Source organism: Chanodichthys erythropterus, chromosome 13, assembly GCF_024489055.1.
Source record: "Chanodichthys erythropterus isolate Z2021 chromosome 13, ASM2448905v1, whole genome shotgun sequence".
Classification (NCBI taxonomy): domain Eukaryota; kingdom Metazoa; phylum Chordata; class Actinopteri; order Cypriniformes; family Xenocyprididae; genus Chanodichthys; species Chanodichthys erythropterus.
The window spans coordinates 46,643,372-46,671,327 of NC_090233.1; the positions used below are offsets into that span (position 1 = coordinate 46,643,372).

Genomic DNA, 27,956 nt, shown 5'->3' on the forward strand with positions numbered 1-27,956 from the left:
TTTATTTCACCACAATTTTAAAAATCGATTTATTCATGTCCGTGAGTTATGTTTATTTGATGTTTATAATATAAAACATCAGAAATTATTCAAATATGTTTAATATTCCCAGAGAGGCGTTTAATGTTATGTCTACCAACCTTGACTATGTTTGGAGGCGGAAACAAGGCTCAGCAGCCAATCACTGAAGGATTACACGCACACGGACCAATCAGTAAACTCACGAATTTAGTCCTAGTTTAGTGTGTTCCATGTGTTCCCCATGTGAGCGACGCGTTGATTCAAGAAATTGTAAATTAATGAGTTATTTGTATTTACGCTTCTAAAAGCTTGCTGTAATTCCTGTCAGAATGAAGAAAAAGTGGAAGGAATCGACATTAACTGAAGAAAAGGTTCGTAAAGTTTGGTGTCAGGCATTTGTTTTATCATTTTACTTAGCAAAGCTGTATTACCAAAAATACACCACTTCTTCTAATTAGTTGAAAATATTCAAACCTTTACTTTTTTTTTAGTTTAGTAAATGCATATACAGAAAGTGTTTTAAATCTTTATTGAAGAGTAATAACAACCGTAACATCCCTTTCAACAGATGGAAGAACCAGATAACATTCAGAATGAAGAAGAAAAGGAGAAAAAGAGTGCAAAACAGTCTAAGGACCCCAAGCGAAAGGCAAAGGACACGGTCTCAGATGCTGGGGCCTTACGGCCACTCAAGCTGTCTAAAAAGGAGCTGTACAAAGCCCCCACAGTGGAAGAGCTCAACCAGCTGAAAGAAGCAGAAAATCTCTTCCACTGCAGCATATTGAAAATGCAGGTCAGAAATCAAATGCATGTTTTACTGTCTCATCTAGTCGACACACTGAGCTGCTCACTGCATGTCATGGCTGTGAACTCACTGTGGATTATTTATTAGTGTATGAGAATATGTGCATTATAATAATATATTCAGCTTTACTTATCACTGCTTCATATTGTTGATGTTCAGATGGAGGAACTGCTGAAAGAAGTGTCTCTTAGTGACTACAGGAAGAAGCTGGTGGACTCTTTTGTGCAGGAGGTTACAGATTTCCTGCATTCTGTGCCTGAAACTGAAGTTGTGGAGGTCAGAAATTTGTGAAGCATTTACATTATCATGCTGATCTCTATGGTAGCTGTCAGCATCATTTTCTTATTAGCATTCTCCTTCTCTCTAGTTGGATGACCTTTCATGGTTGCCAGGTGTTGAAGTCCCATTCCTCCTTGTCCCGCCGACAGCAAAAGGCAAATTTCACATGGAGCCTCCTGCATTGATCAATGTGGTGGGCAGTTATCCCCTGGGTACCTGTATCAAACCCAGAGTCATTGTGGACTTGGCTGTCACTATTCCTGCTGTAAGTTATAACCTCCAAAACAACTGTGCTGTGTATGCAGCATATTTCTCTCTCTCTCTTTCCCTCTATCTAGCATCTATCCTGCCATCGTTCTAGGATTTATCTGTCTGTGTGTGTAGATATATAATATATATCACATAATAGGTATATTAGTTGATTTAATGCATTAATTTAATTAATTAGTCATTGAAAAATAAGAATAAAATGATTTAAGCACCCACCCGAGACCTAAGTAGGTCATCTTATGTTTACAAAACTGCCTTTGTATTATTTTTATATCATATGATAACATTAAGCAATATCACACAAGGAGCACGTCACACGAGTGCCTTTTTTTGTCTCGAAAAGCATGAGTGCAAATATATTGATTTTATACAACCGTTCAATAAATAGGTTAATATTGTGTTATATTTTAGACACAATATTGTCTGTTTTGTTATGAAATATTACTTATAAAGCTAGAGCAGAACATCATCTCCAAGCAACACACAGCAGTGTGTTTAGTTTTCAAATTAATTCGCTTATTGAGTGAATCAGTCATGTGAACCCATGATTCAATGGATTATTCATAAACACTGCATACCGATTTGTATACTATCCACCCTATCTGCCCTAAATAGTATTGAATATTCACATACTATTTAGGATGGATAGTATGAACAAATTGAATGAATGACTCAATGATTTAGACATTTACTGCCACCTACTGGCAGTTTTCCGTTTCTTTCTTAGAGATTCACTTTACTAAAAAAAAATAATTTCATATTTTGGGGATAGTTTACCCAAAAATTAAAATTCTTTTTATTTACATTTTCTCACTTCATGTCATTTCAAACCTGTATCACTCTCTTTCTTTTGTGGAACATGAAGATCTTTTGAAGAATGTTGGTAACCAAACTGTTTTGGTTTGTTAATGTATCTAAATACCAATTCAGATGCAGCCTCTTAAAAACAAAACAAAACAAAAACTTATGGCCGTTATAGCTTAAACGTTTGTGTAATAAACACTTGTGTTGAATCAAATAAAATATTTCTTTCTAAAGCTATTTTTTGTATTACTTTTCTCATTCAACACAATAATTGTGTTGAATGAGAAATGAGACTTTAAACTATAATATATATTATGACTTTATAATATATCACTTTGACTTAATGACTTTAAACTTATTTATATATATATATATATATATATATATATATATATATATATATATATATATATATATATATATATATATATATATATGTATGTGTATATATATATATATGTATGTGTATATGTATATATATGTGTGTGTGTGTGTATATATATATATATATATATATATATATATATATATATATATATATATATATATATATATACACACACACACACACACACACACACACATATATATATATATATATATATATATATATATAGATATATATATATATATATATATATATATATATATATATATATATATATATATATATATATATATACACACACATACATATATATATATATATATATGTATGTATGTATGTATATAATATTTGTCTTTCTGTCTGTCTAAACCAGAGGTCTTCAGTCCTGCTCCTAGGAGCCACTTTCCTGCAAAGTTTATTTCCAGCCTGCTTCAGCATAACTGCCTTTGTGTTTTCAAGTGATCCTGAAGAGCTTTTGTAGCTGCTTCAGGTGTGTTTGATAAGGGTTGGAACTAAACTCTGCAGGAGGACAGTGTGTGGTGGGGTGAAGACCTCTGGTCTAAAACTATTGTGCATTACTTCATTCTGTTATAATATGGTTTATCTTCTCTTTAAAGACTATTTTGCACCCGATGGATGCCATTAACCAGCGGTACCCACGAAAGCGAGCGCTGTATCTGGCAGGCCTGGCACAGCAACTCTGCTTCTCAGAGGCTGTGGGTTCACTGAGCTACTCTTGTCTCCATGGCAACCGGCTTCGCCCAGTACTACTTCTCAAACCCCCAGGTACAATTGTTCAAATAGTAGCTTGTGACACTCATTAGCTTCTTCATAGTGTGCATCCCATTTACTTTCAAATGCTTTCATGCCAAAACAATTTACATGGACGTGCACGTACTTTGTCTCGTACTGTTATTATCTGCTCACATCATTTTGGATTCCAAGTTAATTGCCGTTTAGCAGACTATTTTCTTTTGGTGTTTGGAGTACATTAATAGAAGCGATCCTGTGAAGAAAAAAAGGGTGCCAGCTTCAAACTAAAATGATTAAGTAACCTTTGTGTTTGACCTTTAGGTAAAGACAGCAGCAAGGTCACATTGCGGATTCATGCCATTCCTCCTCCGGACTTCCTCAAACCTAGCCGCTTTCATCCTCAGAAGAACAACATCAGGACTGAGTGGTTTACAGGTGTTGCCAATAAGCAGCAAGGTATTGAGGAACTTTCTGAGATGAATCATTTCATGACTAAGGCAGCACGCATACTGTCATGTCATAAGATTTTTCTGTCATTTTTTTTATCATGCAGAGAGCAGTGAGCCTGCTACTCCTCATTATAACAGCACAGTTCTTGGAGATCATCTCCCACTGTCACATCTTCAGTTCCTGTCGGCCATCAGTGCACAGTGTCCTGCTTTTGGAGAAGGTGTGGCCCTCCTCAAAGTGTGGCTGAGACAGAGAGAACTGGACCAGGTAAGACCACATTATTTCTGTATGTGCATGTCATTTATTACCTACATTGATATCACAGTAGTGACACGAATAGAATAAGCGTCAATCTGTTGGAATGATTTATCTTGTTGTATGACCTTTTATAAAACAAAATATTAAAATACAAAATAATACAAGTACATGTACTTTATGCTTCACTGTTTATACTATTTTATTCATCATGCACTACCCCTTTTTTATTCCATCCATTTTATATATATATATATATATATATATATATATATAAAAATATTTGCAGTATCTCACAAAAGTGAGTACACCCTTCACATTTTTTTTGCAACCATTTTATTATATATTCTCAAGGAAATTAAACTTTTAGAGTAGCCAATGTGCTGCTTGTATAGCTGTACAGATTTACAGTCTTCTAAAAATAGCTCAACTTACGGTCATTATTGTCTAAATAGCTGACAACAAAAGTTGGTACACCCTAAGTTAACATGTCAAAACTGTGTCCAAAGTTTCAATATTTTGTGTGAGCACCTTTGTTATTTAGCACTGCCTTAATCCTCCTGGGCATGGAATTCACCAGAGCTGCACAGGTTGTTGCTGGGATGCTCTTCCACTCCTCCATAATGACATCACGGAGCTGCTGGATGTTAGGCAAATTGCGCTCCTCCACCTTCTGCTTGAGGATGCCCCACAGGTGCTCAATAGGGTTCAGGTCTGGAGACATACTTGGCTACTCCATCACCATCACCTTCACCTTCAGCTTCCTCAGCAAGGCAGTTGTCATCTTGGCGGTGTGTTTGGGGTCATTATCATGTTGGAAAACTGCCATTTCTGAAGAGAGGGCATCATGTTCTGCTTCAGAATATCACAGTACATGCTGGAATCCATGTTTCCCTCAGTGAAGTGTAGCTCCACAGTACCAGCAGCAATCATGCAGCCCCAGACCATAATGCTACCACCACTATGCTTGACTGTAGGCAAAACAAAATTTTCTTGGTACTCCTCAGCAGGGCGTCGCCACAAATGCTGGACACCATCTGAACCAAACAAGTTTATCTTCGTCTCATCAGACAACAGGACATGGTTCCAGTAATTTATGCTCTAGGACAAGTTGTCTTCAGCAATCTGTTTGCGGGCTTTTTTGTGAACCAGCTTCAGAAGAGGCTTCCTTCTGGGATGACAGCCATGCAAACCAACTTCTTGCAGTGTGCGGCGTATAGTCTGAGCACTGACAAGCTGACCTCCTGTTTCTAAAACCTCTAAAGCAATGCTGGCAGCACTCCTGCATCTGTTTTTTGAAGTTTAGTCCTCGCACAGCACGAGGACTCAACTACTTTGATCGTCCCATGCAAGGCCTGTTCTGAGTGGAACCCGTCTTGGGAAACCTCTGTATGACCCTGGCCACTGTGCTGTAACTCAGTTTCAGGGTGTTACCGATCTTCGCCTAGGCCATCTTTGTGGAGAACAACAATTCTATTTCTCAAATCCTGAAAGAGTTCGTTGCCATGAGGTGCCATGTTGAACATCCAGTGGTCAGTATGAGAGAATTGTACTCAAATACCAAATTGTATCTGCTCTAATACAAGATACGCAAATTTGTATGGTCCTATCAAGCAGACAAAAACATGAACATGTTGAATAGACCAATTTGGTGTTTGCAAACAGCGATGACGTTTTTTTATGGGCGGAGCCTACCTGGTTGCAGTAAATGACAGTTGAGCAGTGGCAGTCTATGGAAGCCACAAAATAAAAGAATAAAAAAAGTTAATTTCGAGTTTATATCTCACATTTCTTACAAAGAAAAACAGAATTGTCTTTTCTGAATTGCAATTTATCCCGCAATTCTGACTTTTTATCCCTCAGAATTGTGAAATATACTCACAATTGCGAGTTATAAAGTCCGAACTGGGAGTAATAAACACAAAAATGCAGGAAAAAAGTCAGAATTGTGAAATATAAATTTGATAGACTATGTTTAAAAGTTATCTATGTAAAATGTTATAGGTTTAAATCGTATTTCATGCTGTAACTGCCATGTATGTATGTCCTCTGAACTGCATATGTGAATATTATGTAGACTTACTGTTTGCATCAAATTCTAACTTTAATAGTAGACTAATCCTTTGCAGGGGTCATCAGTCCAGTCTGTGAAAGGTCTCCGCTTAGCTTCAAAGGACGTTTTCAACGATGGTTTTCTTTAAAAATGAAGACTATATATTTTTTTGCATTCTGATTCCAACATCCAGAGGCACAACAAAACATTTTTCTCTTATTCTGTGGATTTTGCACATTTTCCTCCAATTGCTACCGCTGTTTTTCTGCAACTACTATTCGTGCGCAGCTGCAAGTGACGTCATTGTGACGTCTGCTCCAAAGTGGTCTATAGGACATGTGGTTTTGCATGGTTAAACTACGTAGAGCTGTTATCGCTTAATGTGTACTCAGTTGCCAGTTATTTAGACCAAAGTTTCATTTCTAGGATTGTCACTTGAGAAGATATACTAAAATAGTTGCTGAAATGTGAGGGGTGTACTCACTTTTGTGAGATACTGTGTATATAATTCTTAAATATATACATTTATATACATAATAAATATACACAGTACACACATTTTATGTAAACGCAACGTTTTATTTTGGGTTTGATTAATTTGACAGCGCTTTTATTTATATATATATATATATATATAAATAATATAAAAATACTTTTTTTAAGATACAAATGTCATTTTTGTGCAGTAAGATAAAAGGAATAAACAAATCACAAATTCTGTTTAATAAATACTGTTTGTCACCTCTTTAGGGTGCAGGTTGTTTTTGCGGCTTCCATGCATCAATGTTAATGGCTTATCTTCTGTCCACACACAAAGTGGGCAAAAGCATGAATGTCTACCAGCTGTTCAGGAATACACTGCACTTCTTTGGTAAGAGAGGTCATAGTATAACTTTTTATAACTTGTTACTATGGTGTTTATGGAAGTGTATTAATCAGCTTAATCATCTGCTTTATCATTTCACATTTTCAGCTTCCACAGATCTGACAGAGAACGGTATCACCTTGGCTAAAAACCCAGACTCAAAGGCGGTGAGCAGAAGTGACTTTTTTATTTTTTATACCCTTTTTGTGTTTTTTGCATCACCATGCCTTTCACTTTTCTCCTGCTTTAGCCCTCACTGCAGGAGTTCCATGCAGCTTTCTCTGTGGTCTTTGTAGACCCATCTGGGCATCTCAATCTGCTTGCAGACATGACAGCTTTTACCTACAAACAGGTGAGTTCTGATTTAGTATCACTTTAGCTCAGTGATAATGTGATGTTCACTTACAGACTTCAGTTATACTTCAGTTTATAGAGTTAGCATTTAATGTAAATGTAATGTTATTTAAGTGTAATTATAAATAAAAAACGTTCTTTTAAAAAAAGTCCCCTTGACCTGTACATAACTGTAATAAGACATTGTTTTACCAGCAATCCACTATTGTAGACAAAGATTTGCTTGTCTGCCAAAATAATGTAATTCCATAAAAATATCTTCATCTAGGACAGTGATATTATTGTTAAATGAAACAATAAAAAAAAAAAAGTTAATTGAAATAAAACTAAAATAAAATAATAATTTAAACAACTTAAACAAAAGTTATAAAACTAAATACAATTATGAAAGTTAAAAAAATCAACAAAATGACAAACTAAAAATAAAATGAATTACTAAAACAAACAATACAATAATAATATATTAATAATACTAAAATAACACTTATTTGGTGGCTTTCTAATATATTTAATTAATTTGATAAATGTATTGAAATGTAAAGTATGTATAAATTGAAAGTTTAATCAGTTGACAGATATAATCCAAATGTTTCTGATTTGTTTCAGATCCAGCATGAGGCATCACTCTCTCTGAAGTTCTGGGATGATCCGACAATAGATGGCTTCCATGCCCTGCTCATGACGTCCAAAGCCATGATCAGAACATATGACAATGTCTTTCAGTAAGTGTCCTTTAACACAAACCTGCTATTCATGTGTTACTGTATTCATGTTTTTCTGAACACTTTCCCTCTCTCATTCTCAGACTGTGTGAGCTGGTAAATTTGCAGGCCTCTTGTAAAAAGCTTTCACTCCTGAATGAGCTCATGGACTACAGCGGGAACTATGTCCTCAGTGCACTTCCGTTCATTTTGTCCCTCTTGCAGCGAGGGCTTGGAGAAAGGATCTACCTTCTGGCACACTCACTCCCTCAAGACCCTGAGGTATATTCATTAAATTGCCACTAAATCAGATTGGCAATTTTAACAATCAAAGCTTTCCTAAACACTCTGAATGCAATGTTTTAATGTGTGTAAATGATTTTTGCAGTGGCCGGTGGACAGTGCACCTCCTAAGTATAAGGACCAGCCGCCTTTGAGCATTGGTTTGATGCTGAACCTTGAACGTTCTCTCTCTGTTCTTGACAGAGGACCGCCAGCAGATAACCCCAAGGTAAACTAGCCCACAATGTGCATAGATGTCTGTGTAGGTGTCTTATAGTTCTGTAGCAGTGTCCAAACACCCTCTCTGTTGTTGGTTTTTCAAGGCAGCTGAGTTCAGGCAGATGTGGGGCTCTCGCTCAGAGTTGCGGCGCTTCCAGGATGGAGACATCACTGAGGCAGTGCTGTGGTCAGGGAACTCCACCTGTGAGCGGAGACTCGTTTTACTGGAGATCATCACTTACCTACTACAGCTGTATGTCTCTAATATAATGGCTAGAACACTCAACTTAAATACACTCTCTAAAAGTGAAATATAAGTGGTAAGCTGCATTCACACTACCAGTGGCTGGCAGTCAGATCTCTAGTGGGCGTTCCCACTACTGGTTGCCTGATAACGTTTGTGAACGACATTCACGAATGTTACTCCATTTTGATTCTTGCCTCTACAAACAAACATTTTAGAAGGAAAAGCCTAAATATAAACGGAATCGCTACATAAATGCATAATATTAAAGATATGGCTCTTTGCCGTCGTGATTATTTATCTGCAGCGAAAGCACAAGCGCTGGTCCATCTGGGTTCACGAAAGCATTCAGGTCACTGACTTCAATGTCTTGGTTGTCGCTTTTCATTTGCATAAAGTTAAACATATCTCAACTTTTGTCGTGTCGATGGACACAACTACATCCTATTGCCAGTGGTCACCATCGCTTATGTTTGCTGGAAATCGGCAGCTCTCTATTTAAATCAATGTGATCTAGGCGCTGCATGTCTCTGGCAGTGTGAACGCAGCTTTAGTCAATTCAGACGGTTACTTTGAAGTCAAATAAAAGTTTATTTGTATTGTTTGGTTTGGTTGTATTGATGATAAAATGTTAAATAGCAATTGAACTGCTTGGTTTGGATTGTATATTTGTGTAGTTATTTTTTAATATGTAACAGTGTTGACTAAAATTAAAACTATTAAAATTGGTTATTGAAATAAAGCAAAAATAAAATATAAATATTAGACAGAAAAAAGTGTTGCAACTAACTGAAATAAAATACATTTGAATACTAAAATTGAATTAATAAAAATTAAATAAAATAAATCTAATTATTATCATTATAGATTTTTCTTATAAATTAAATAACCAAAACTTAGTAAAAAATAAATAAAAGAATATAAAAAATAAATAAATATAACCTCAATTAAAAAAAAATAAATACTATTATAGTATATAAATAATACTAAAATAAAATAACACTTATCAGTGAAAATTGATACTATTACTGAAATATACCCAAATGAATCTGAGTCAAATCAAATTAAGATCTAAATCAGAATCTAATTGAATATTTGTCAAGGTGGTACTGTGGAACATTTAGTATAGTTTTATTGTTGGCATAATATTTTGCATTAATCTTTTTTTGTGTGTGTTTTTATAAGTTTAACACATTTTTGCATAAATTACATTATCATGTTATTTGTAAATTTCTCTCATTTTAGTCATGCCGATATCCCTGAATCATGTGTGAGATTTGTTGGTGGACAACTGGATGATGTCATCAAAGTTAACAAAGAGGTACTTCATAAATGTGAACATACAACTCATTAAATGTGTGTAAAAATTGATAAACGGGTTGCTTTATCTGCACAAGCTCACATTGATATTTTTGTCACCCAGATCTGCACTACAGGAGAGGAGGAGAGTCTGAAGGTGATTCAGGCTTATGATGATCTGAGCAGGAAGCTCTGGCAGTTGGAGGGGCTGCCACTGTCTATTACATCAGTGCAGGGTGCCCACCAGGCCTTGAGATACACACAGGTCAGCCACCTCCCAGATATATTCAGTTGTGTGATGTATTCAAGTATATCACTTAATTTTCTGTTTTTCCTCATTTGTCCTCTGCAGGTTTTCCCACCAGTTCCTATGAGGATGAACTATAAGTTTTTTGACAAAAAGAAGAATCGTCTCGGATTAGTGCCACAGGAGGGCAAACCTTGCTCTTATTACATAACCCCTATTAAAGGTTTTTTTTTTTTTTTTTTTTTTTTTTTTTTGTCAAAGGGGTTTTTCGTAATTTTCATGTTCCAAACCAGTCTGGCCCTCATTCACTTTAATTATATGAAATAGAGTGGCTAGGATATACTTTAGAAGTTTAACTTTCTTATTCCGTGTAAAACAAAGTCATAAAGGTTTAGAACAACATGAGAGTGAGAAATTTGACATTTTCTTTTTTGATGATGAACATCCATGAATTGTCACTTTAAAATGCTTCTGCTTACTGCATATTGATTGCTTCAGAGATGACATATTTGTTCAGTATAAAACCAATAGAATTTTTTTTTTATTTACTTTTAGAATTACTGCAGAAAATAAGCTCTGTGACCAACAAAATTTAGCTTCTTAGACATTTTGTTCATCATTTTGAAGCCTAAATGCAATTGACAGAAACAAAAAGCCAAAGTTAGAGTAAGAAAGTCTGAGTTTGCAAGAACAGGAGTATAAACACAATGAAACTGTAAAAGTGGACTAGTGAGTTGGTGTTTTACTGTTTGGCATGATGACATTTCATATTGCCAACCTCTCTAGTCCTATTTAGCCAGTTTTTAGCAGCTACCTTTTTCAAGATATTGAAAGCTTATACAGTTAGTTCACCCAAAAATTATGTCATTAATTACTCACCTTTATATCAACCTTTGACTTTTGTTTATCTTCAGAACACAAATTAAGATATTTTTGATGAAATCCTGCTGGGATTGGCTCATCCATAGACAGCAATATAATCAACACTTTCAAGGTCCAGAGAGGTACTAAAGACATTGTTAAAATCGTCGACGTGACTGCAGTGTTTATTACATTGCTGTCAATAGACGAGTCATACACCTTTCAAATTTCATCAAAAATATCTTAATTTGTGTTCTGAAGATGAACAAAGGTGTTACAGGTGTGGAACGAGTAATTAATGACAGCATTTTTGGTGAACTAACCCTTTAAAATATTTTTGATGAAATCCAAGGGTTTTTTTTTTTTATCCTCAATAGAAAGCAATGAAATTATCACATTCAAGGTCCAGAAAAGTAGTAAAAACATTGTTTAAATAATGTGACCGCAATGGTTCAACCTTAATGTTATAAAGTGACGAGAATAACTTTTTGTGTTCAAAAACAAATTTATTCAACAAATTTGTCTCTCCCCTGTCCTTCTATGCGGTTTTCGTTGCAGCACTTCCAGGTTCTATGTTAGAACGCCGTTAGAACGTTATTTTTGTTTTGTTTTTGGGCACAAAAAGTATTCTTGTCGCTTCATAACATTTAGGTTGAACCACTGTAGTCACATGGACTATTTTAATGATTTCTTTAATACCTTTCTGGACCTTGAATGATGATAATTACGTTGAATTTCATCAAAAATATCACAATTTGTGTTCTGAAGATGAGGAACGGCAGGGTGAGTAATTTAATTTTTGGGTGAACTAACCCTTTAAAAAAAATCACAAGGGGTATTACTGATGTAGAATAAAATCGAAACTATCTTTAGCTTTTGTTAACCACAGACCTTATATTTCAGGCATGTAAACCATTCAAAAAATGCATTGACTTTGATACTATGAAACTGCAAGTGGGTCATTTTCTGGGTTTTAAAACTCATTCCTGAAGCACTCTATTTGGGTTTTGATGTTCATGTTTTGAGTGCAGCTCCACAGATATGAGTTACGCATGAATATGCTGTTATGTTTCATACCCTTTTGTCATTTGTTTTTCTAGTCATTGTTCATATGGAGGGAAGTGGAAAATGGCCCAGTGAGCACCTGGCAATACGCCACATTAAAGCAGCCTTTCACATCTGCTTGGGACAACTGCTTAATAAACACCACCAATACACATTTAATGCAACACCCACCTACCTGGATGTGAGCAAGGTAATGTGTGCACTTTTATTCATGTTGATCGCTATTGTTTTTCACATTTATGACCGTAATAATATTTTGTCATGATGGAGTTACGAGCACATTATTTCATCATACTTTATGTATGTATCCGTTCAGGATGGTCTAGCCTTCCGAATCCAGGTGGCCTATCACAGAGAACCGCAGATCCTGAGGGAAAGCCTGACCCCTGCGGGAATGCTGATATACAGGGACAACGCTGAGGCCCAGGCGCTGGAGCTGGAGACCCGGCACAAACCTTTCCTAAACAGCACCTTGCATGGGTACAACACACATACATATACATGCACAATACACTCGTTTGGTTTGGCCTTATTTTGGCAAGTGGCTTGTTTGGATGAATAGATAACCTGACATGTTACATGTTAGGCTCCAGCAGCAGCATGGGTGTTTTGGTGTCGTGTGCCGCCTGGCTAAGCGTTGGCTGGCATCTCAGTTCCTTTTGGAATATATCCGAGAGGAAGCAGCTGACCTGTTGGTGGCTTCACTTTTCCTACATCCGGCACCCTTCACTCCACCAAGGTAATATGGCTCTCTGGTTCATTTATTTATTCATTGTTGTATTGTATACTGTACAGTACAGTCACGCCACGTCTATTCCAGCTCTCCTCAGGTGGGGTTCCTTCGCTTCCTTCATTTGATTTCCACGTTTGACTGGAAAAACAATCCCCTGATAGTTAACCTAAATGGGAAACTCACAGGTAAGCTTCACCTTTGATTTGTTTAGGGCTTGCTCGACTTTACGAATCTTTCAGAAAAGTTGCGAACTAGTCAGCGGGTCTTACTTTATATGAATACGGTTTCTGTTTTATTTATTGTTTCTGGCAAGTCTGCATGGGAGAGTAACAAAGAAGAGCTTATGTCCATCTACTTATTCATGTTTTGAACTGTTCGGAGCGCCACTTGATTCAATGTGCAAACTAACTCTGGATTGGTTCGGTTGAGGTGAGAAAGCAGTCCAACTCAACAAACCAAATGGTATCATAATGCATAACCGCAAACGTGTTATACAAAAAGCAGCAGTATGTAATTCTGTGAGTGAGCACATCAGTTATCACAGCTGAAAACCAAAGAGCGCTTCTTCTTAATACATTGTGTAATTGCTCTTCTCTGTGCATTGCAAGAATGCAGTCCCGACGCTCTACCTGCATTACAGTATATAGGCTATACTGTATATTAATGCAGGAATGAGGGCTACATTCGTATAGCGTTTGCGTGTGTGTGGACCGTTAGACATAAGCCACAATATGCTCAAGGAGCAAACTTGTCAATCCTGATGAATCGCACAGACCACACTTGGTACACTTTGAAATGTTGCCTTGTGAAAGCGAGCCGAACCAGGAAAAAAAAGCAACATTGTAACACATGAAGTCCCTGTTTTGGAACAAAGCAAAAGATCTACAGGTGTGCAAACGGCCTTAGATGGCCATGGCTCACTTAACATTTTTTTTCTAATGTAGTCTACCGTTCAAAAGTTTTTGATTTGGTGCTCAAGAAAAATGTATGATTTGTATCAATGTTGAAAACTGTTGTGCTGCTTAATATTTTTGTGGAAACCGTGATACTTTGATGAATGGAAAGTTCAAAAGAAAAGCATTTGTAACTTAATTTGTCTTTCACTTGCTGAATAAAAGTATTGATTTCTTCCAACTAAAATGCTCAACATGCACTTTTTTACCACTTTAATATAATGTCTTGCAGCTACACTTGGACCAAAGTTTTTTCCTCCTGCTGTAGAACAACTGAAGTCATTTGACCCATGACTAGTCGACACAGTCCTAGCACAATGAGTAGTAGCAGGACTATTTGTTTTTGCATGCTCTGAAACATTGTGGATACTGAAATGAGTATTTTTGTTTCAGCTGCTGACCACACGGATATAAAGAATGACTTTGGGGCATCTAGAGAATCTCTTCCCACCATGTTCATTGCCACTCCCAATGACACGAAAGTCTCTGTGTGGACTAAAAAGGCTCCTTCTGTGCAGGTCTGTAGATTAAGTAGTGGTCTAAATTACCGTATTTGACAAATGATGTTATAGATTTGTTATACGTACAATAAATAAACCTAACTGGTGCGGTCTCCTCCACACAGATGCTCCAGCGTGCTGTCATGCTGGCGGCGGAGAGTTTGCATGTTTTAGAGACTCATCTTATTGACTCCAGTCAAAAGCAGGACGCCCGGGTCAGTTCCTCTATATTTAGCCTGTATTCTGCAAATGTATGCAACTGTCAGCTTTTTATCTTTAACCTCACTGTTTCCTTTCTGTTTCTAGGTGGTATTTCGACCTCCTCTGGAGGCTTATGACGTTCTGATCCACCTCATTCCGCAGCAGGTTCCTCTGTTAGCTAAAGCTGTGGATCCTCCTGCCATCACCTACAATCAAGGCACCTATAATGGGGACCCACTCACCTCAGGAGGAGTTCTGCCAGTCATTGACTATGATCCGGTCCGACTGTATCTCTCTGAACTCAGGGTTTGTGTCATTTTTAATTCACTTTTATTGAATCTTTTCCCATTATGCTTTCATGGACTTTTAAATACCCTTGAAGGCCAGATCCATCTTATACCAGTTCTCTTGTGATTTTTAGGATGCATTTGGAGATCTGGCTCTGTTTTTCAATGACCCATTTGGTGGAACCGTGATCGCAGTGCTGTGGAAGCCATCTGCCTTTGAGCCACAACCCTTCAAGGTTCCTCATTTATTTATTTATTTTTTTAAAGTTTTTATTTACTATGACCCTGACTAGGGTTGGCAGAATTTAAGTCAACTGACTTGCAATTAATTTTAAGACTTGTGATTTTCTCTGTTCTCAGACATCTCTAATGAATGCCCGCTGTGTGGAGGTGAATGGAGATGTGGCAACCACAGTGCCAAACATAGAGGCCATCCTGCAGGATTTCCGCATCATCGGGAAGGGTCTCGTCAAAAAATTGGAACTAAGGACAGAAAAATGGGCTGTCTAGGATATGGCAGTAGTTTCTGTGGAAAAACTGTTTATCTGGATATATTCTGTGTGTTTACTTGTAACATTTCATGTGCTCGAATTGCTTTGATTAAATTCTCAGAATCTGCCTTTTAAATGCATTGTTCTTCTGTATTATTTTAATTAATAACAAGATGATTTGTTCCTTTTATACAATGAGTGTGACCTGCTTTTTATAGATATTTAAGACTGAATGTGGCTATGTAATGAAAGAGACAAGCATATTATGCATAACTGAATGTAACAAAACATTTAATTTCACCCAGAATCAAGAGTGGAAAAAATGTATTGCATAACATTTAGGACCATAAAGACAGTAATTCTTCATAATTTGGGAACATAATTATTTTTACTCTGACATCATGGCTGTTAAACACATTTCCTGTGGCAAATTAAAGAACATGTTGTAGTATGTGCTGTTCTCTTTGCTATATTTTCTCTATCTGTAGTAGTTTTTGATTGTTTTGAAAGAAGTCTCTGATGCTCACCAAGGATGCATTTTTTTTTCTTACAAAAAATGTAAAACCTATTACAATATAAAAAATGTTTCCATTTTAATTTAAACATATATTCAATATACGTGCAAAACTCCGGTTTACATGCAGTTGATTATTTGCTAATAAGTATGGTTATAAATAGTATAGGCATACAGTATGCATGTTACTGGCTATTGTTTTAATCTACTCGCATCAAATTCGAAATAATTTAAATTCTATATTTCAATACATTTCCTTCATAGGATCACTCATGAATTTTGTCTACGGCAGTACTGAATGTTGTCCAGTAGGTGGCGATTTGTACCTGATTGTTTACGGAAAAGGAAAAGATGAAGGGATATCTTTAAAAATGAACTTGCATATTACAGATTACTCAGGGAAAATAGTAACTAAACCGACATAATACGGCCTTCTGATGTTATGCGTAAATGGACATGTCCGTGATAGCGCGATTTCATTGGATATGCAGAGCGGTCATCGCTTCATAAGGAGAGAAGACACAAAGAAGTCTCATTTTCAAACCTTCGTCGTCTTTAAAAGTAGTTTTTAAGACTCTGCTGGCATCTGGTTGTAGAAACATGCTCATGTTCCGTGTGTTATTAGTGTTGATATGTCATATGAACGCTCACTGCATGTATCCGAACTGGACATCACATGACAGACCAAACATAGTCATGCTCATGTCTGATGCCTTCGTAAGTTACTCATTTTACACTATAATACTTTAAATCACGTGTCAGCTGTACCCATTAACTAACTTTCCAGTCGGTTTAACTTTGCAGAAATACTGTCTGTGTTTCAAAACCTAGAGAGCTGGCTAACTAGAAAGTAAACGCTTATGTAGGCAATTCTCTATGTTTTAAGACAGAATCTGTGTTATATGACTTTTGTTTTCTTATTTCTGAAGGATGGCAGGTTAACTTTTCATCCAGGAAATAAAGTTGTACAGCTGCCTTACATCAACTACATGAGGGAAATGGGTGCTGTTTTTCTCAACTCGTATACTAACTCACCCATCTGCTGTCCCTCAAGGGCAGGTAGGGTATTAGTCAGCCTCTTGTGTATTGATATTTATTGTGCACCTGCATTACAGCAACTTGGTAAACATATTGATGTCCCTAAGTGTATGTTTGTGTTGGCAGCTATGTGGAGCGGACAATTTGTTCATTTGACTCAAGCCTGGAACAACTATAAATGTCTTGATCCCAATGCCACTACATGGATGGATGTCTTAGGAAATAAAGGATACCACACTTATAGCATGGGGAAACTAGACTACACGTCAGGAGATCACTCTGTCAGGTGATACTTGTGTAGCCCCAAAAATGTATTTGGAAACAATACATATGAAGGCAAAATGTATTTGAACACTTTCTAGTACACTTGTGGTTACTCAGGATCTCTATAAACACCTGTCTGTTCAGTAATCGTGTGGAGGCGTGGACCAGAGATGTTCCATTCCTGCTGAGACAAGAGGGCCGTCCAGTCACAGATCTGGTGGGTGATACGTCCACAAAGAGGGTAATGACTAAAGACTGGAACATCACTGACGCTGCGGTCCGGTGGATCCGGCACACTGCTGCATCTCTCGCTCAGCCATTTGCACTGTACCTGGGTCTGAATCTTCCCCACCCGTACCGCACAGACTCCTTGGGACCCACAGCTGGGGGTTCCACCTTCCGTACCTCCCCGTATTGGCTAAACAAGGCAAGTTGCTTGATATAACGGAGGGATGGATGATGTGTAAATGTTCATCAAGAATTAAGAAAAAAGTGTGAACATCCAGCAAGGCAAAAATCTCAATGAGGGTGGCATGCAAACACAGCTTCATGAATAGAAAAATTATTTATCGCATGTTCTCACCAAATCTGTAAATGTTAGAATCTCATTCAAATTGGATGATTTTAATCATGGCTGCACTTAATCATGGGATTTGAATCCAGAGAATCAGAAAGTGAACAAGGCTTGTCTCAAAATATTCATGCACTTTTTACAATCGCAAAAACTTTTATGCAGTGTGTTTAGATTCAATTCAGTGACAGACAAAAGTAACATGAAAAAGTAAAATAGAATTATTTACACTTTTTAGTGAAGACAATTCTAAAAATTGTCGTTGTCTTTTGAATTTGTTTCTGAAGGCTTAAAGGGATAGTTTAGTCAATGATAGTCATCATTTTGTTCTAAACCAGCAACTGTCTGGTGACTCACATTCTTCAGAATTCTTTTGCATTCAACAGAAGAAAGAAACTCATACAGGAGGGTGAGAAAATGATGACAAAATGTTTCATTTTTGCATGAACTCTCCCTTTAAGACAGTGGATTTATGCTGAAACTTTTCCACAAATGGACAAACAGATATTGAAACATAAATGTAAATGTGTTAATATAGGCAATAAGATGTCAACCCAGGGCTTATAAATGTAGATTATGAAATCTTAAATCATGTCTGTCAACACAAAATTAATTACTGTCTTAGGGTAAAGTATGAATAGTGTGAACAGGATAACCCAGGATTATGTTTATCCACAATTAAAATGACCCTGGTTTAACAATTTCAAGTGTTAAATCCAAAGAGTGACACTTTTATACTTGTAAACCATTGGTGTAAAACTCAACATTTTTAAGAAAACGGGTCAGTTCACATTTTTAATTAGTGTTCAGTGTTATTATTAAATAAAACTATTAAAAATAGTTTTCAGTATTTGAAATAAAGTTTAAATTATAAATATTAGACATAAAACCTAAACCTAAAACCTGCCTTGGCAACTAACTGAAATATATAAGTTGTAGAACTAAAATGATTAAAACTAATTAAAGCTGCAAGCAGCAATGAAAGGGCCCTCGCACATGAGCTCACCAGGTCATTTCAAAGTGCCACACTTCCTGCTGCCAACAGGTGGCAATTTGACTGTTACTGAATATTGCCTTGTAGTGTCTTCAGGCCAGGACTATTATCAAACATGTGAAGTTTGGAATTGAAATTTTGAAATTTTGTAGGTGGCGCTATTGAGCCATTTTGCCACACCTAATTCTGAAACCCATATCAGATGTAAATTTTCACCACTTCTGACACGTGTGCAGAGTTTCATGAGTTTTCGAGCATGTTTAGGACCTCAGAACTGTGATTCATTTCGGAGAAGAAGAAGAATTGGCCGAGCAATTACTATAGGGTCCTCACACCATCGGTGCTCGGGCCCTAAAAATGAAATAAAAATAAATCTAAAGTCTAAATAGATTTTTTTTTTTTTTTAAGTAATAAAAATGACAAAAGCACATGAAAAAAATTACTAAAATTAAAACTGAAAATTTCAAAATAAGAGCCAATTCAAAATATTAACCAACACTAGAATAGTATATACATAATATTAAAAATAACACTATTACAAATACACAATATTATGTTTGTATATTTTGGTTCATTATAATTGTCATTTTGTCCACAGCATGGTACGCTAATAACTGTGTCAGTCCCACAGGAAGTTTATCTGAGCTACTGTAGAGCTTAGATCGGGCCCAACAAATCAAGCCCGACCCTACCCGAGCCCGAGCACGTTGTGTCCGAGCCCGGCCCGGCCCGACACGTCCACTGTAATTATGAGCCCGAGCCCGATTTAAACCCGACCATTTTTAATATGTGGGCCGTTATAACCAGGGGCGGCGCCAGATTTTTTTTTTTTTTTTAATGCGGGTGCTGCTGCGCTAGATCATTTAGGCTACAGGGGGGAGCTGGGCAGTTATATAAATTATATAGCTAAATACTATTAATAAATGAGCAAAAATTGGCCACTCAATATTAAATATTAAATTATTTTAATTATCATAATTAAAGTTTTAATTTTATTAAATTGAACAAGCTCAACATTCAGCATTCAATCAAATATTCTTAAAGATTAATTATTATTAATAATGTTACTTCAACATATTGTTATTTCAACATATGTGTGTGAGCAACAAGCAAGATGTACATTTGTAAATTCGGTGACAGCGTGTGTTACCAGTTTCAAAAGGTGTGTGACCGCGGTGCGCCGGCGCCTCCATGTCATAATTACATTGTCTGCTATATTGCTTTTTATGTATTAAATCCAGGTAATTGGATGATTAAAAATGTATTAAAATTAAGATACAATTTATACTAAACGAAATTCACTTTAAAGAAAATCTTTCTTCAAAACAAAACTTAACAAACTTGAAACTAAATGCGCTTATTTAATGGCTAAAACACGTAGACTAAAGACTCTCTTTTTGTACAAATTGCAGCACATTCATTTAATTCTGAATTTTGCACATGTAAGTTGAAAAGCATTTGTTTGTGCATAGTAAACATATCTGTAACATTTATGCATCATAATTGTGCGTGCATTTATTAATTATTATCTTAATGAATAATACGACAAGGAAGAAGCATGTAAACTGCATTGTTTGTTTATTAAAACTATTTAAAATGTTTCCATACCTCCGATTTTCCTCCAGACTTGCTCAAAGTTAATTCTCCTGTTTTAATTTTTTTCTTTGCTTCTTCAAGCTCCGTGTTGTACTTAAGCCTCGTTTACACTGTTCGTATGGCTCCGACAAGGTTTTGTTCCGTCCTCTGAGCGGTGTCAACTCACACCAGAAGCATTTCAGAAGCAAAGCGGCTGGATTCGCGAGACCACTTTGCCTGGCCAACATTGTTTTCGTTAAATTTTTCATGTTTTTAATGGCTAAATGGTTATATTTTGTCCAGTTTGATTGTGTTTATTGCTATGCCATACTTTATTTTGCTGTAGCCATACAGATGAAGTTAACACACTTAAAATTCCAGTTATGGACAACAAAAACAAAGAAATTTCAAGTTTTTCAACTTCGAATCTCTTGTCTTCAATTTCTGTCATTGTAGTGATGTGAAATATCAGCAGGAGTTTACAGGATTATTTTGACTTTCTTTTGTATTTGAGCTGCGCGTCAAAAATAGGCGAGGCGCCTATCTTTAGCGAAGCGGCGCAGTGAGCCCCTTCTGGGACGCTTCTCAAACGCACCGCAGCGCGGCTGGTGTAAACACGAGCATTGACTAGAGTAGCCGCGAATCAGCTCCGGTAGCCGCGTCGCAGCCGTAACGTGCCGCACACGCGTGCAGTGTAAACGAGGCTTTAAGCTACTGAATAGTACAGCACGCACAGCAGGTGTGATGCGTCACGCGTGCGAGACTGCGAGTGCGAGTGGACGAGACGCTGCGCATGACACGTGACGTGCTTTATCAAGGGCCCGGCCCGACCCGGCCCGAGGACGGTGGCGGGAAATATCGGCCCGACCCGGCCCGCGGGTCGGGTCGGGCCGAGTCCGGGCTTGGGCTCGGGCAGAGAATCTAAACTCTAAGCTACTGTGACACTGATCGTGTTTTCTCTCTAAGGTTTCTTACGATCAAGTGTCCGTTCCGAAGTGGTTGCGGTTTGAAGATATGCACCCTGTGGATTTCTATTCCACCTTCACCAAAAACTGCAGTGACCACTTCACGGAAGAAGAGATCCGAAACATAAGAGCCTTTTACTATGCTATGTGTGCTGAAACAGACAGCATGTTGGGTGAGCAGCCAGATGCATTTATAAGTGTTGTTTTGTCACTGGATTTGATGTAATGACATACTGTCATTCTGTGTTTGTAGGTGAGGTGATAGCTGTTCTCAGAGACACTGGCTTACTGAACAGGACAGTCGTACTCTTCACTTCAGATCATGGGGATCTAGCCATGGAACACAGGCAGTTCTATAAGATGTCCATGTTTGAGGGCAGCTCTCATGTCCCTCTGCTTATAATGGGCCCAGGGGTGAAGTCTGGCTTTGAAATCAGTCTACCTGTATCACTAGTGGACATTTATCCCTCTGTGCTTGGTAAGGCTGGGGACTAGTATTAATATGTTGTTTTGTTATAGGCTGAGGTTCTTTGTGGTTGTTAACAGTTACTCAAAATAAAGCATGGCTTGGTATTTGGGTGAATGTTAAGAAGAAGAAAAAAGGTTCATACTACAGCCCAAAACAAAATCCATTTGAATGTATATTATACAAAAATATATGTTTTTAGCTTACATGTAAATCAGTTGCTACCATGAGTATATAAACTAGCAAAAAAGTTTTGGTTTTTTTTTTTTTTGTTGAAAAAAGTACTGTAATTTTTATTAAGCAAGGGAACATTACAATAAGGACATTTCTGATGTCATAAAATGCTTTAATTTTGAATTTCTATTCATCAAAGAATCCTGAAAAAAGTATCATTGTTTCCACAAAAATATGAAGCAGCACAATCGTTTTCAATATTGAAAATAATAATAAATGTTTCTTGAGCAGCAAATCAGCATGTAAGAATGATTTCTGAAAGGTCATGTGACCTTGTAACTAAGTATGGAGTAATGATGCTGAAAATTCAGCTTTGTCATCACAGGAATAAATTACATTTTAAAATATATTCAAATAGAAAACAATTATTTTAAATTGTAATATTTCACAATATTATCATTTTACTGTCTTTTTGATCAAATAAATATAACCTTGGTAAGAATAAGAGGATTCTCTCAAAAACATGAATAAGAAATGCAAAATGGAAATAAAAATATATAATTTCAATAACATAACACATATAACAAATTATAAATAAGAAATGCAAAAAGAAAAAAAGATTCATTTTCTGTAATTCCTGAATTTTTGATTTTCGGGATGGAATTATACCCTGGAATTGTTTTCATCTGTTTCCATCTGCTCTGTATGTGTTTTTGTTAGATCTTGCTGGTGTTCCACAGCCAGGGGGTCTCAGTGGTCACTCGCTGATCCCTCTGGTTTCTGAGGTCAGCGTTCATTCAGCTGAGCCTCATCCTGGCTGGGTGCTCAGTGAATATCATGGTTGCAATGCCAACGCCTCTACATATATGCTGAGGATCGCTGAATGGAAGTACATCACATATGCAGATGGTTTGACCGTTCCTCCACAGCTTTTTAGTAAGTTTTTTTTTTCATGATAGTTCCAGTATCTCACATAAGTGAGCACACCCCTCACATTTTTGTAAATATTTTATTATATCTTTTCATGTGACAACACTGAAGAAATGACACTTTGCCACAATGTAAAGTAGTGAGTGTACAGCTTATATAACAGTGTAAATTTGCTGTCCCCTCAAAATAACTCAACACACAGCCATCAATGTCTAAACCGTCGGCCACAAAAGTAGTACACCCCTAAGAAAAAAAATGTCCAAATTGGGCCCAAAGTGTCAATATTTTGTGTGGCCACCATTATTTTCCAGCACTGCCTTAACCCTCTTGGGCATGGAGTTCACCAGAACTTCACAGGTTGCCACTGGAGTCCTCTTCCACTCGACATGACGACATCAAGGAGCTGGTGGATATTAGAGACCTTGCGCTCCTCCACCTTCCGTTTGAGGATGCCCCACAGATGCTCAATAGGGTCTGGAGATATGCTTGGCCAGTCCATCACCTTTACCCTCAGCTTCTTTAGCAAGGCAGTGGTCGTCTTGGAGGTGTGTTTGGGGTCGTTATCATGTTTGAATGCTGCCCTCCAGCCCAGTCTCCGAAGGGAGTGGATCATGCTCTGCTCATTCATGGTTCCCTCAATGAACTGTAGCTCCCCAGTGCCGGCAGCACTCATGCAGCCCCAGACCATGACACTCCCACCACCATGCTTGACTGTAGGCAAGACACACTTGTCTTTGTACTCCTTACCTGGTTGCCGCCACACACGCTTGACACCATCTGAACCAAATAAGTTTATCTTGGTCTCATCAGACCACAGGACATGGTTCCAGTAATCCATGTCCTTAGTCTGCTTGTCTTCAGCAAACTGTTTGCAGGCTTTCTTGTGCATAATCTTTAGACAAGGCTTCCTTCTGGGACGACAGCCATGCAGTGTGCGGCGTATGGTCTGAGCACTGACAGGCTGACACACCCCCCCCCCCCCCCACCCCTTCAACCTCTGCAGCAATGCTGGCAGCACTCATACGTCTATTTCCCAAACACAACCTCTGGATATGACGCGGAGCACATGCACTCAACTTCTTTGGTTGACCATGTCAAAGCCTGTTCTGGGTGGAACCTGTCCTGTTAAACCGCTGTATGGTCTTGGCCACCGTTCTGCAGCTCAGTTTCAGGGTCTTGGCAATCTTCTTATAGCCTACACCATCTTTATGTAGAGCAACAATTCTGTTTTTCAGATCCTCAGAGGGTTCTTTGCCATGAGGTGCCATGTTGAACTTCCAGTGACCAGTATGAGAGAGTGAGAGCGATAACACCAAATTTAACACACCTGCTCCCCATTCACACCTGAGACCTTGTAACACTAACGAGTCGCATGACACAGGGGAGAGAAAATGGTTAATTGGGCCCAATTTGGACATTTTCACTTGGGTGTACTCACTTTTGTGGCCAGCGGTAGAGGTCTGCATTCCCCGATAAGATTTCTTGCTGCGCAGGATTAAATTTTGAATGAAAGGCGGATTGCGGTCGGTAACTATAGTGTACATTAGGCGGGAGCAGGCGGTCTGACAACATCTCATCCCGAGATGCTTTGACATCAGCGCATCTGTGCTTGAACTTGAAGTGAACAAAACTGTCTGCAGTGGTGGCGTTCACACAGTCACCAGTTCCCTGTCCCGAGAAACCTGGCAAGATATGTTCTTTGCATTAAAGACGTTCTGAAATGGCCGTCAGTCAGCGTCAGTGTGTTCTTGCGTGGATGTTAAAAAATATTTCATTTTGCAGTATAGCTAGTAAGCCGACAGTTTCGTTTATCTAATTTTGGCTTAGCCTAAAGTTTTGAGTGATGCAGGCTATTTAATTTAGCTTAATTTTCTCTGTGATATTCAGCCTATTATTCTTTTTTCTCTGACATTAGGGTGTTGACAGCATCAAAGACAAATAACAAATACAAATGTTGTATATATGCAACATTTTATATTTGTTATCCCCAGTCACTCTCTTTCTTTAGGGGAAGTTTAAACATGAGATTCTGGAAACGATCTTTAGCAGGATCCGTCGGGTTGGGAAGAAAATTACTATATGCGGATAGCGGGTGAACACAGAGTGAATTTTAGGCGGGAACGGGAGTGGGTTCGTGCAGAATAGAACCATTGCGGGAGCAGACGGGAGCAGGACGAAAAAAAAAAAAACAGTCCCGTGCAGACCTCTAGCCAGCGGTTTAGACATTAAAGGTGCCATAGAATTTAAAATTGAATTTACCTTGGCACAGTTGAATTCAGTACATGGAAATGACATACAGTGAGTCTCAAACACCATTGTTTCCTCCTTGTTATATAAATCTCATTTGTTTAAAAGACCTCCGAAGAACAGGCAAATCTGAACATAACACCGACTGTTACGTAACAGTTGGGATCATTAAAGGGGTCATGAACTGCCTTGGTTTATTGTTTTATAATGTTTCCTGGGGTGCACTTATAATGTTAGTATGCTTTTTACATCCAAAATTGTCACAATTTATAAATAAAAGGCATTTTTCCTACCCTGATTTTAGCCTCTGGTTTGAACGCTCCGTTTTAAGGGGCGTGGCTGCTGTGATTGGCTGACATCTTTGCATATCTAAATATCCAAGTATTACTTTCTCTTTTAGCGTGTTTTTACTATTACAGCTCTAAGGTTAACTTATCGTGAAAAGTGTTGCATTACATTTAGATCTATGGCATTATATTCAGATCATGGCATGAAAGGTTGCAGAGATGAACACTGTAGTCGATCACAGACATGTTGAGCACATGAAAGCAGTGATCTCGTCATTGCAACTCAATTTCTGTATACTAACAAATGCTTTTATCATCACTAACAGTGCAAACACGATATAACTAAGAGATTCGTTGAATAAAACGGGAGTTTTGTGCGTCAGTCACTGATAAACTCACGCTGTTTGATTGAAAGCTTCAGCACGCGCTGCTCCAACGATTGCAAAGGGGGCTTTCTTTGAGCTTTCTTTCTATAATTTAAACATCGTTAAATAACAGAGAAACAACGCAAGTTGACAGGATATTCTTATAGTATGATGACCTCTTATATGTCAAAAGCTCAAGGAAAATTTGATTTCTCAGTTCATCACCACTTTAATATGTGCACCCCCAATATTTGCATATACCAGTCCATGTTCAAGGCATTAGACAAGGGCAGGACATCTGGATGTGCACTGCAGAATCATCAGACTAGGTAAGCAAGCAAGGAGAATAGCGAAAAATGGCAGATGGAGCAATAATAACTGACATGATCCATGATAACATTATATCAAACTCATTCAGAATCAAATGTAAACATCCGAATAAATACTATACTCACATGATCCGAAGCATGCATGCAGCATGCATGACGAACACTTTGTAAAGATCCATTTGAGGGTTATATTATCTGTGTGAACTTTGTTTTATAGTCGAGAGCTCGGGGGCAGGGAGCATGAGGATTCAGCCGATTCAGGCTGCGGCCCCAAAATAACTTTTTGGTGCCCCAAAAAACCTCACAGACACATTCAGGGGACACCTTAGACTTAAATTACATCTTGTGAAAAAACGTTCTAGGGCACCTTTAATGGCTGTGTGTTGAGTTATTTTGAGGGGACAGCAAATTTACACTGTTATACAAGCTGTACACTCACTACTTTAAATTGAAGCAAAGTGTCATTTCTTCAGTGTTGTCACATGAAAAGATACAATAAAGTATTTACAAAAATGTGAGGGGTGTGCTCACTTCTATGAGATACTGTATGCTGAAGATATCTAATCAAACATATGTTCTTGACATAGTATTCTGCACAACAAGGATGTGATGTTCCTGTTATGATGTTTTTCATATCACAGCTGTCCTAAGTTAATGATTTCAATGTTCTTTCCACAGACTTGTCCAAAGATGAATCAGAATTGAGAAATGTTGCATCACATTTTCCTGATGTATGTCAGGACTTGGACAAGCAGATACGCAAAATTTTGGACTACCCCAGTGTCTCCCAAAGTGTTCACCGCTACAATAAGCAGCAGTTTCTGGAATGGAAGAAAAGTCTAGGGGACAGTTACTCTCAGGTCATAGCCAACCTGCGATGGCATATTGACTGGAAAAAAGATGCCAAGTCCTATGAGAGAGACATTGAGGAATGGCTATTAGGGTTGGATTGACCATTCGGTTTATAGCCGCCCATGATCAGCACAGACGATTCATGCTTATATTTGGAACAAAAGAACAATGTGGTCTGCATGAGGGTACGTTCACACGACAACAATGCACTAAAAACAAAAAAGTTTTTCCTTTGCGTTTCTTGCGCACAGACGACAACGTTGTCAAAACAATCCCTGTTCACACGGATCTGCGAAGACGACTAAAAATGCTGTATTATTCATGCCAGGCCAGTAGTTGGCGATGTCACTTTGTAAAGAAATACCACATGACTATAGAGTGAACACATAATGCGCATGACATCATGACAAATTTGCCTTTTGGTAATTTACATGGACATGTTAACAGTATAGTTTTCAAAAACCCTTTCAAATGTTTGCGTTTTCAGGCCCCCAAAACACAAAAAGTTTTCCAATTTTTAGTTGAAAATGGTGTCGTGTAAACGCCCCCTTAGTCAAGGCTACTCAGGGGTGCGTTTCCCGAAGCGAACTATGGTCGCAAGTTCGGTCGTTACCAATAGAGTTCAATGGGACTTACGACCATGGTTCACCAACGATGCTTTCGGGAAACGCACCCCAGATAGTGTACTTGAAACAGTTTGCATCACAAAGAGCTTACTGTATTTACTACAGTTGCTTAAATTATTGCACTCTGTTTTTCTTGTAAATAAACTTTTAAAGATCTGGTTTGATCATTTTGAATGTTTTTAAAGATATGGATATATTTATTTAAATAAAGGCACTACCCTAAAAGTACTATGGTGGTACAGTGATGGGAATTTTAAAATATATATATCTCTATAAGTCACCATGGAAATCAAAATGGACTATTCTTTTTTTTTTTTTTTTTTTGGAATTTTGCAGTATTTATTATAAATGTTTTATCTGTGCAAATCATTATTTATTT

General features: G+C 37.6%; 2 protein-coding genes across 2 annotated transcripts; both read left to right on the top strand.

Moving 5' to 3' along the window:
* The first annotated feature begins 227 nt into the window (after positions 1 to 227).
* Positions 228 to 15,825, top strand: nol6 (nucleolar protein 6 (RNA-associated)). The gene is made up of 26 exons (XM_067407644.1): positions 228 to 392; positions 590 to 814; positions 986 to 1,102; positions 1,194 to 1,370; positions 3,185 to 3,353; positions 3,642 to 3,776; positions 3,874 to 4,037; positions 6,829 to 6,949; positions 7,052 to 7,110; positions 7,194 to 7,295; positions 7,904 to 8,019; positions 8,103 to 8,280; positions 8,387 to 8,509; positions 8,604 to 8,752; positions 9,989 to 10,064; positions 10,167 to 10,307; positions 10,395 to 10,512; positions 12,251 to 12,405; positions 12,532 to 12,695; positions 12,802 to 12,954; positions 13,036 to 13,133; positions 14,295 to 14,419; positions 14,527 to 14,616; positions 14,708 to 14,908; positions 15,024 to 15,125; positions 15,250 to 15,825. The coding sequence occupies exons 1-26, from the start codon at positions 351 to 353 to the stop codon at positions 15,397 to 15,399; spliced, it is 3,450 nt and encodes a 1,149-aa protein (XP_067263745.1). The 5' UTR covers positions 228 to 350; the 3' UTR covers positions 15,400 to 15,825.
* Positions 15,826 to 16,237: 412 nt separating this feature from the next.
* On the top strand, positions 16,238 to 27,782 carry arsk (arylsulfatase family, member K). Its single transcript, XM_067407191.1, has 8 exons — positions 16,238 to 16,611; positions 16,824 to 16,953; positions 17,059 to 17,218; positions 17,341 to 17,623; positions 21,303 to 21,474; positions 21,555 to 21,779; positions 22,662 to 22,877; positions 26,778 to 27,782. Exons 1-8 carry the CDS (start codon positions 16,495 to 16,497, stop codon positions 27,050 to 27,052), a joined length of 1,578 nt encoding a protein of 525 aa, XP_067263292.1. The 5' UTR covers positions 16,238 to 16,494; the 3' UTR covers positions 27,053 to 27,782.
* Positions 27,783 to 27,956: the final 174 nt, after the last annotated feature.

Excerpts from the sequence above, each read along its gene's own strand:
- nol6 (XM_067407644.1), top strand. The coding sequence starts at position 351 with ATGAAGAAAAAGTGGAAGGAATCGACATTAACTGAAGAAAAG. Across the intron at positions 1,371-3,184 it reads TGGCTGTCACTATTCCTGCT|ACTATTTTGCACCCGATGGA; the intron begins GTAAGTTATAAC and ends TTCTCTTTAAAG. Across the intron at positions 8,020-8,102 it reads ACATATGACAATGTCTTTCA|ACTGTGTGAGCTGGTAAATT; the intron begins GTAAGTGTCCTT and ends TCTCATTCTCAG.
- arsk (XM_067407191.1), top strand. The coding sequence starts at position 16,495 with ATGCTCATGTTCCGTGTGTTATTAGTGTTGATATGTCATATGAACGCT. Across the intron at positions 16,612-16,823 it reads TGCTCATGTCTGATGCCTTC|GATGGCAGGTTAACTTTTCA; the intron begins GTAAGTTACTCA and ends TTATTTCTGAAG. Across the intron at positions 16,954-17,058 it reads CTGCTGTCCCTCAAGGGCAG|CTATGTGGAGCGGACAATTT; the intron begins GTAGGGTATTAG and ends TTGTGTTGGCAG.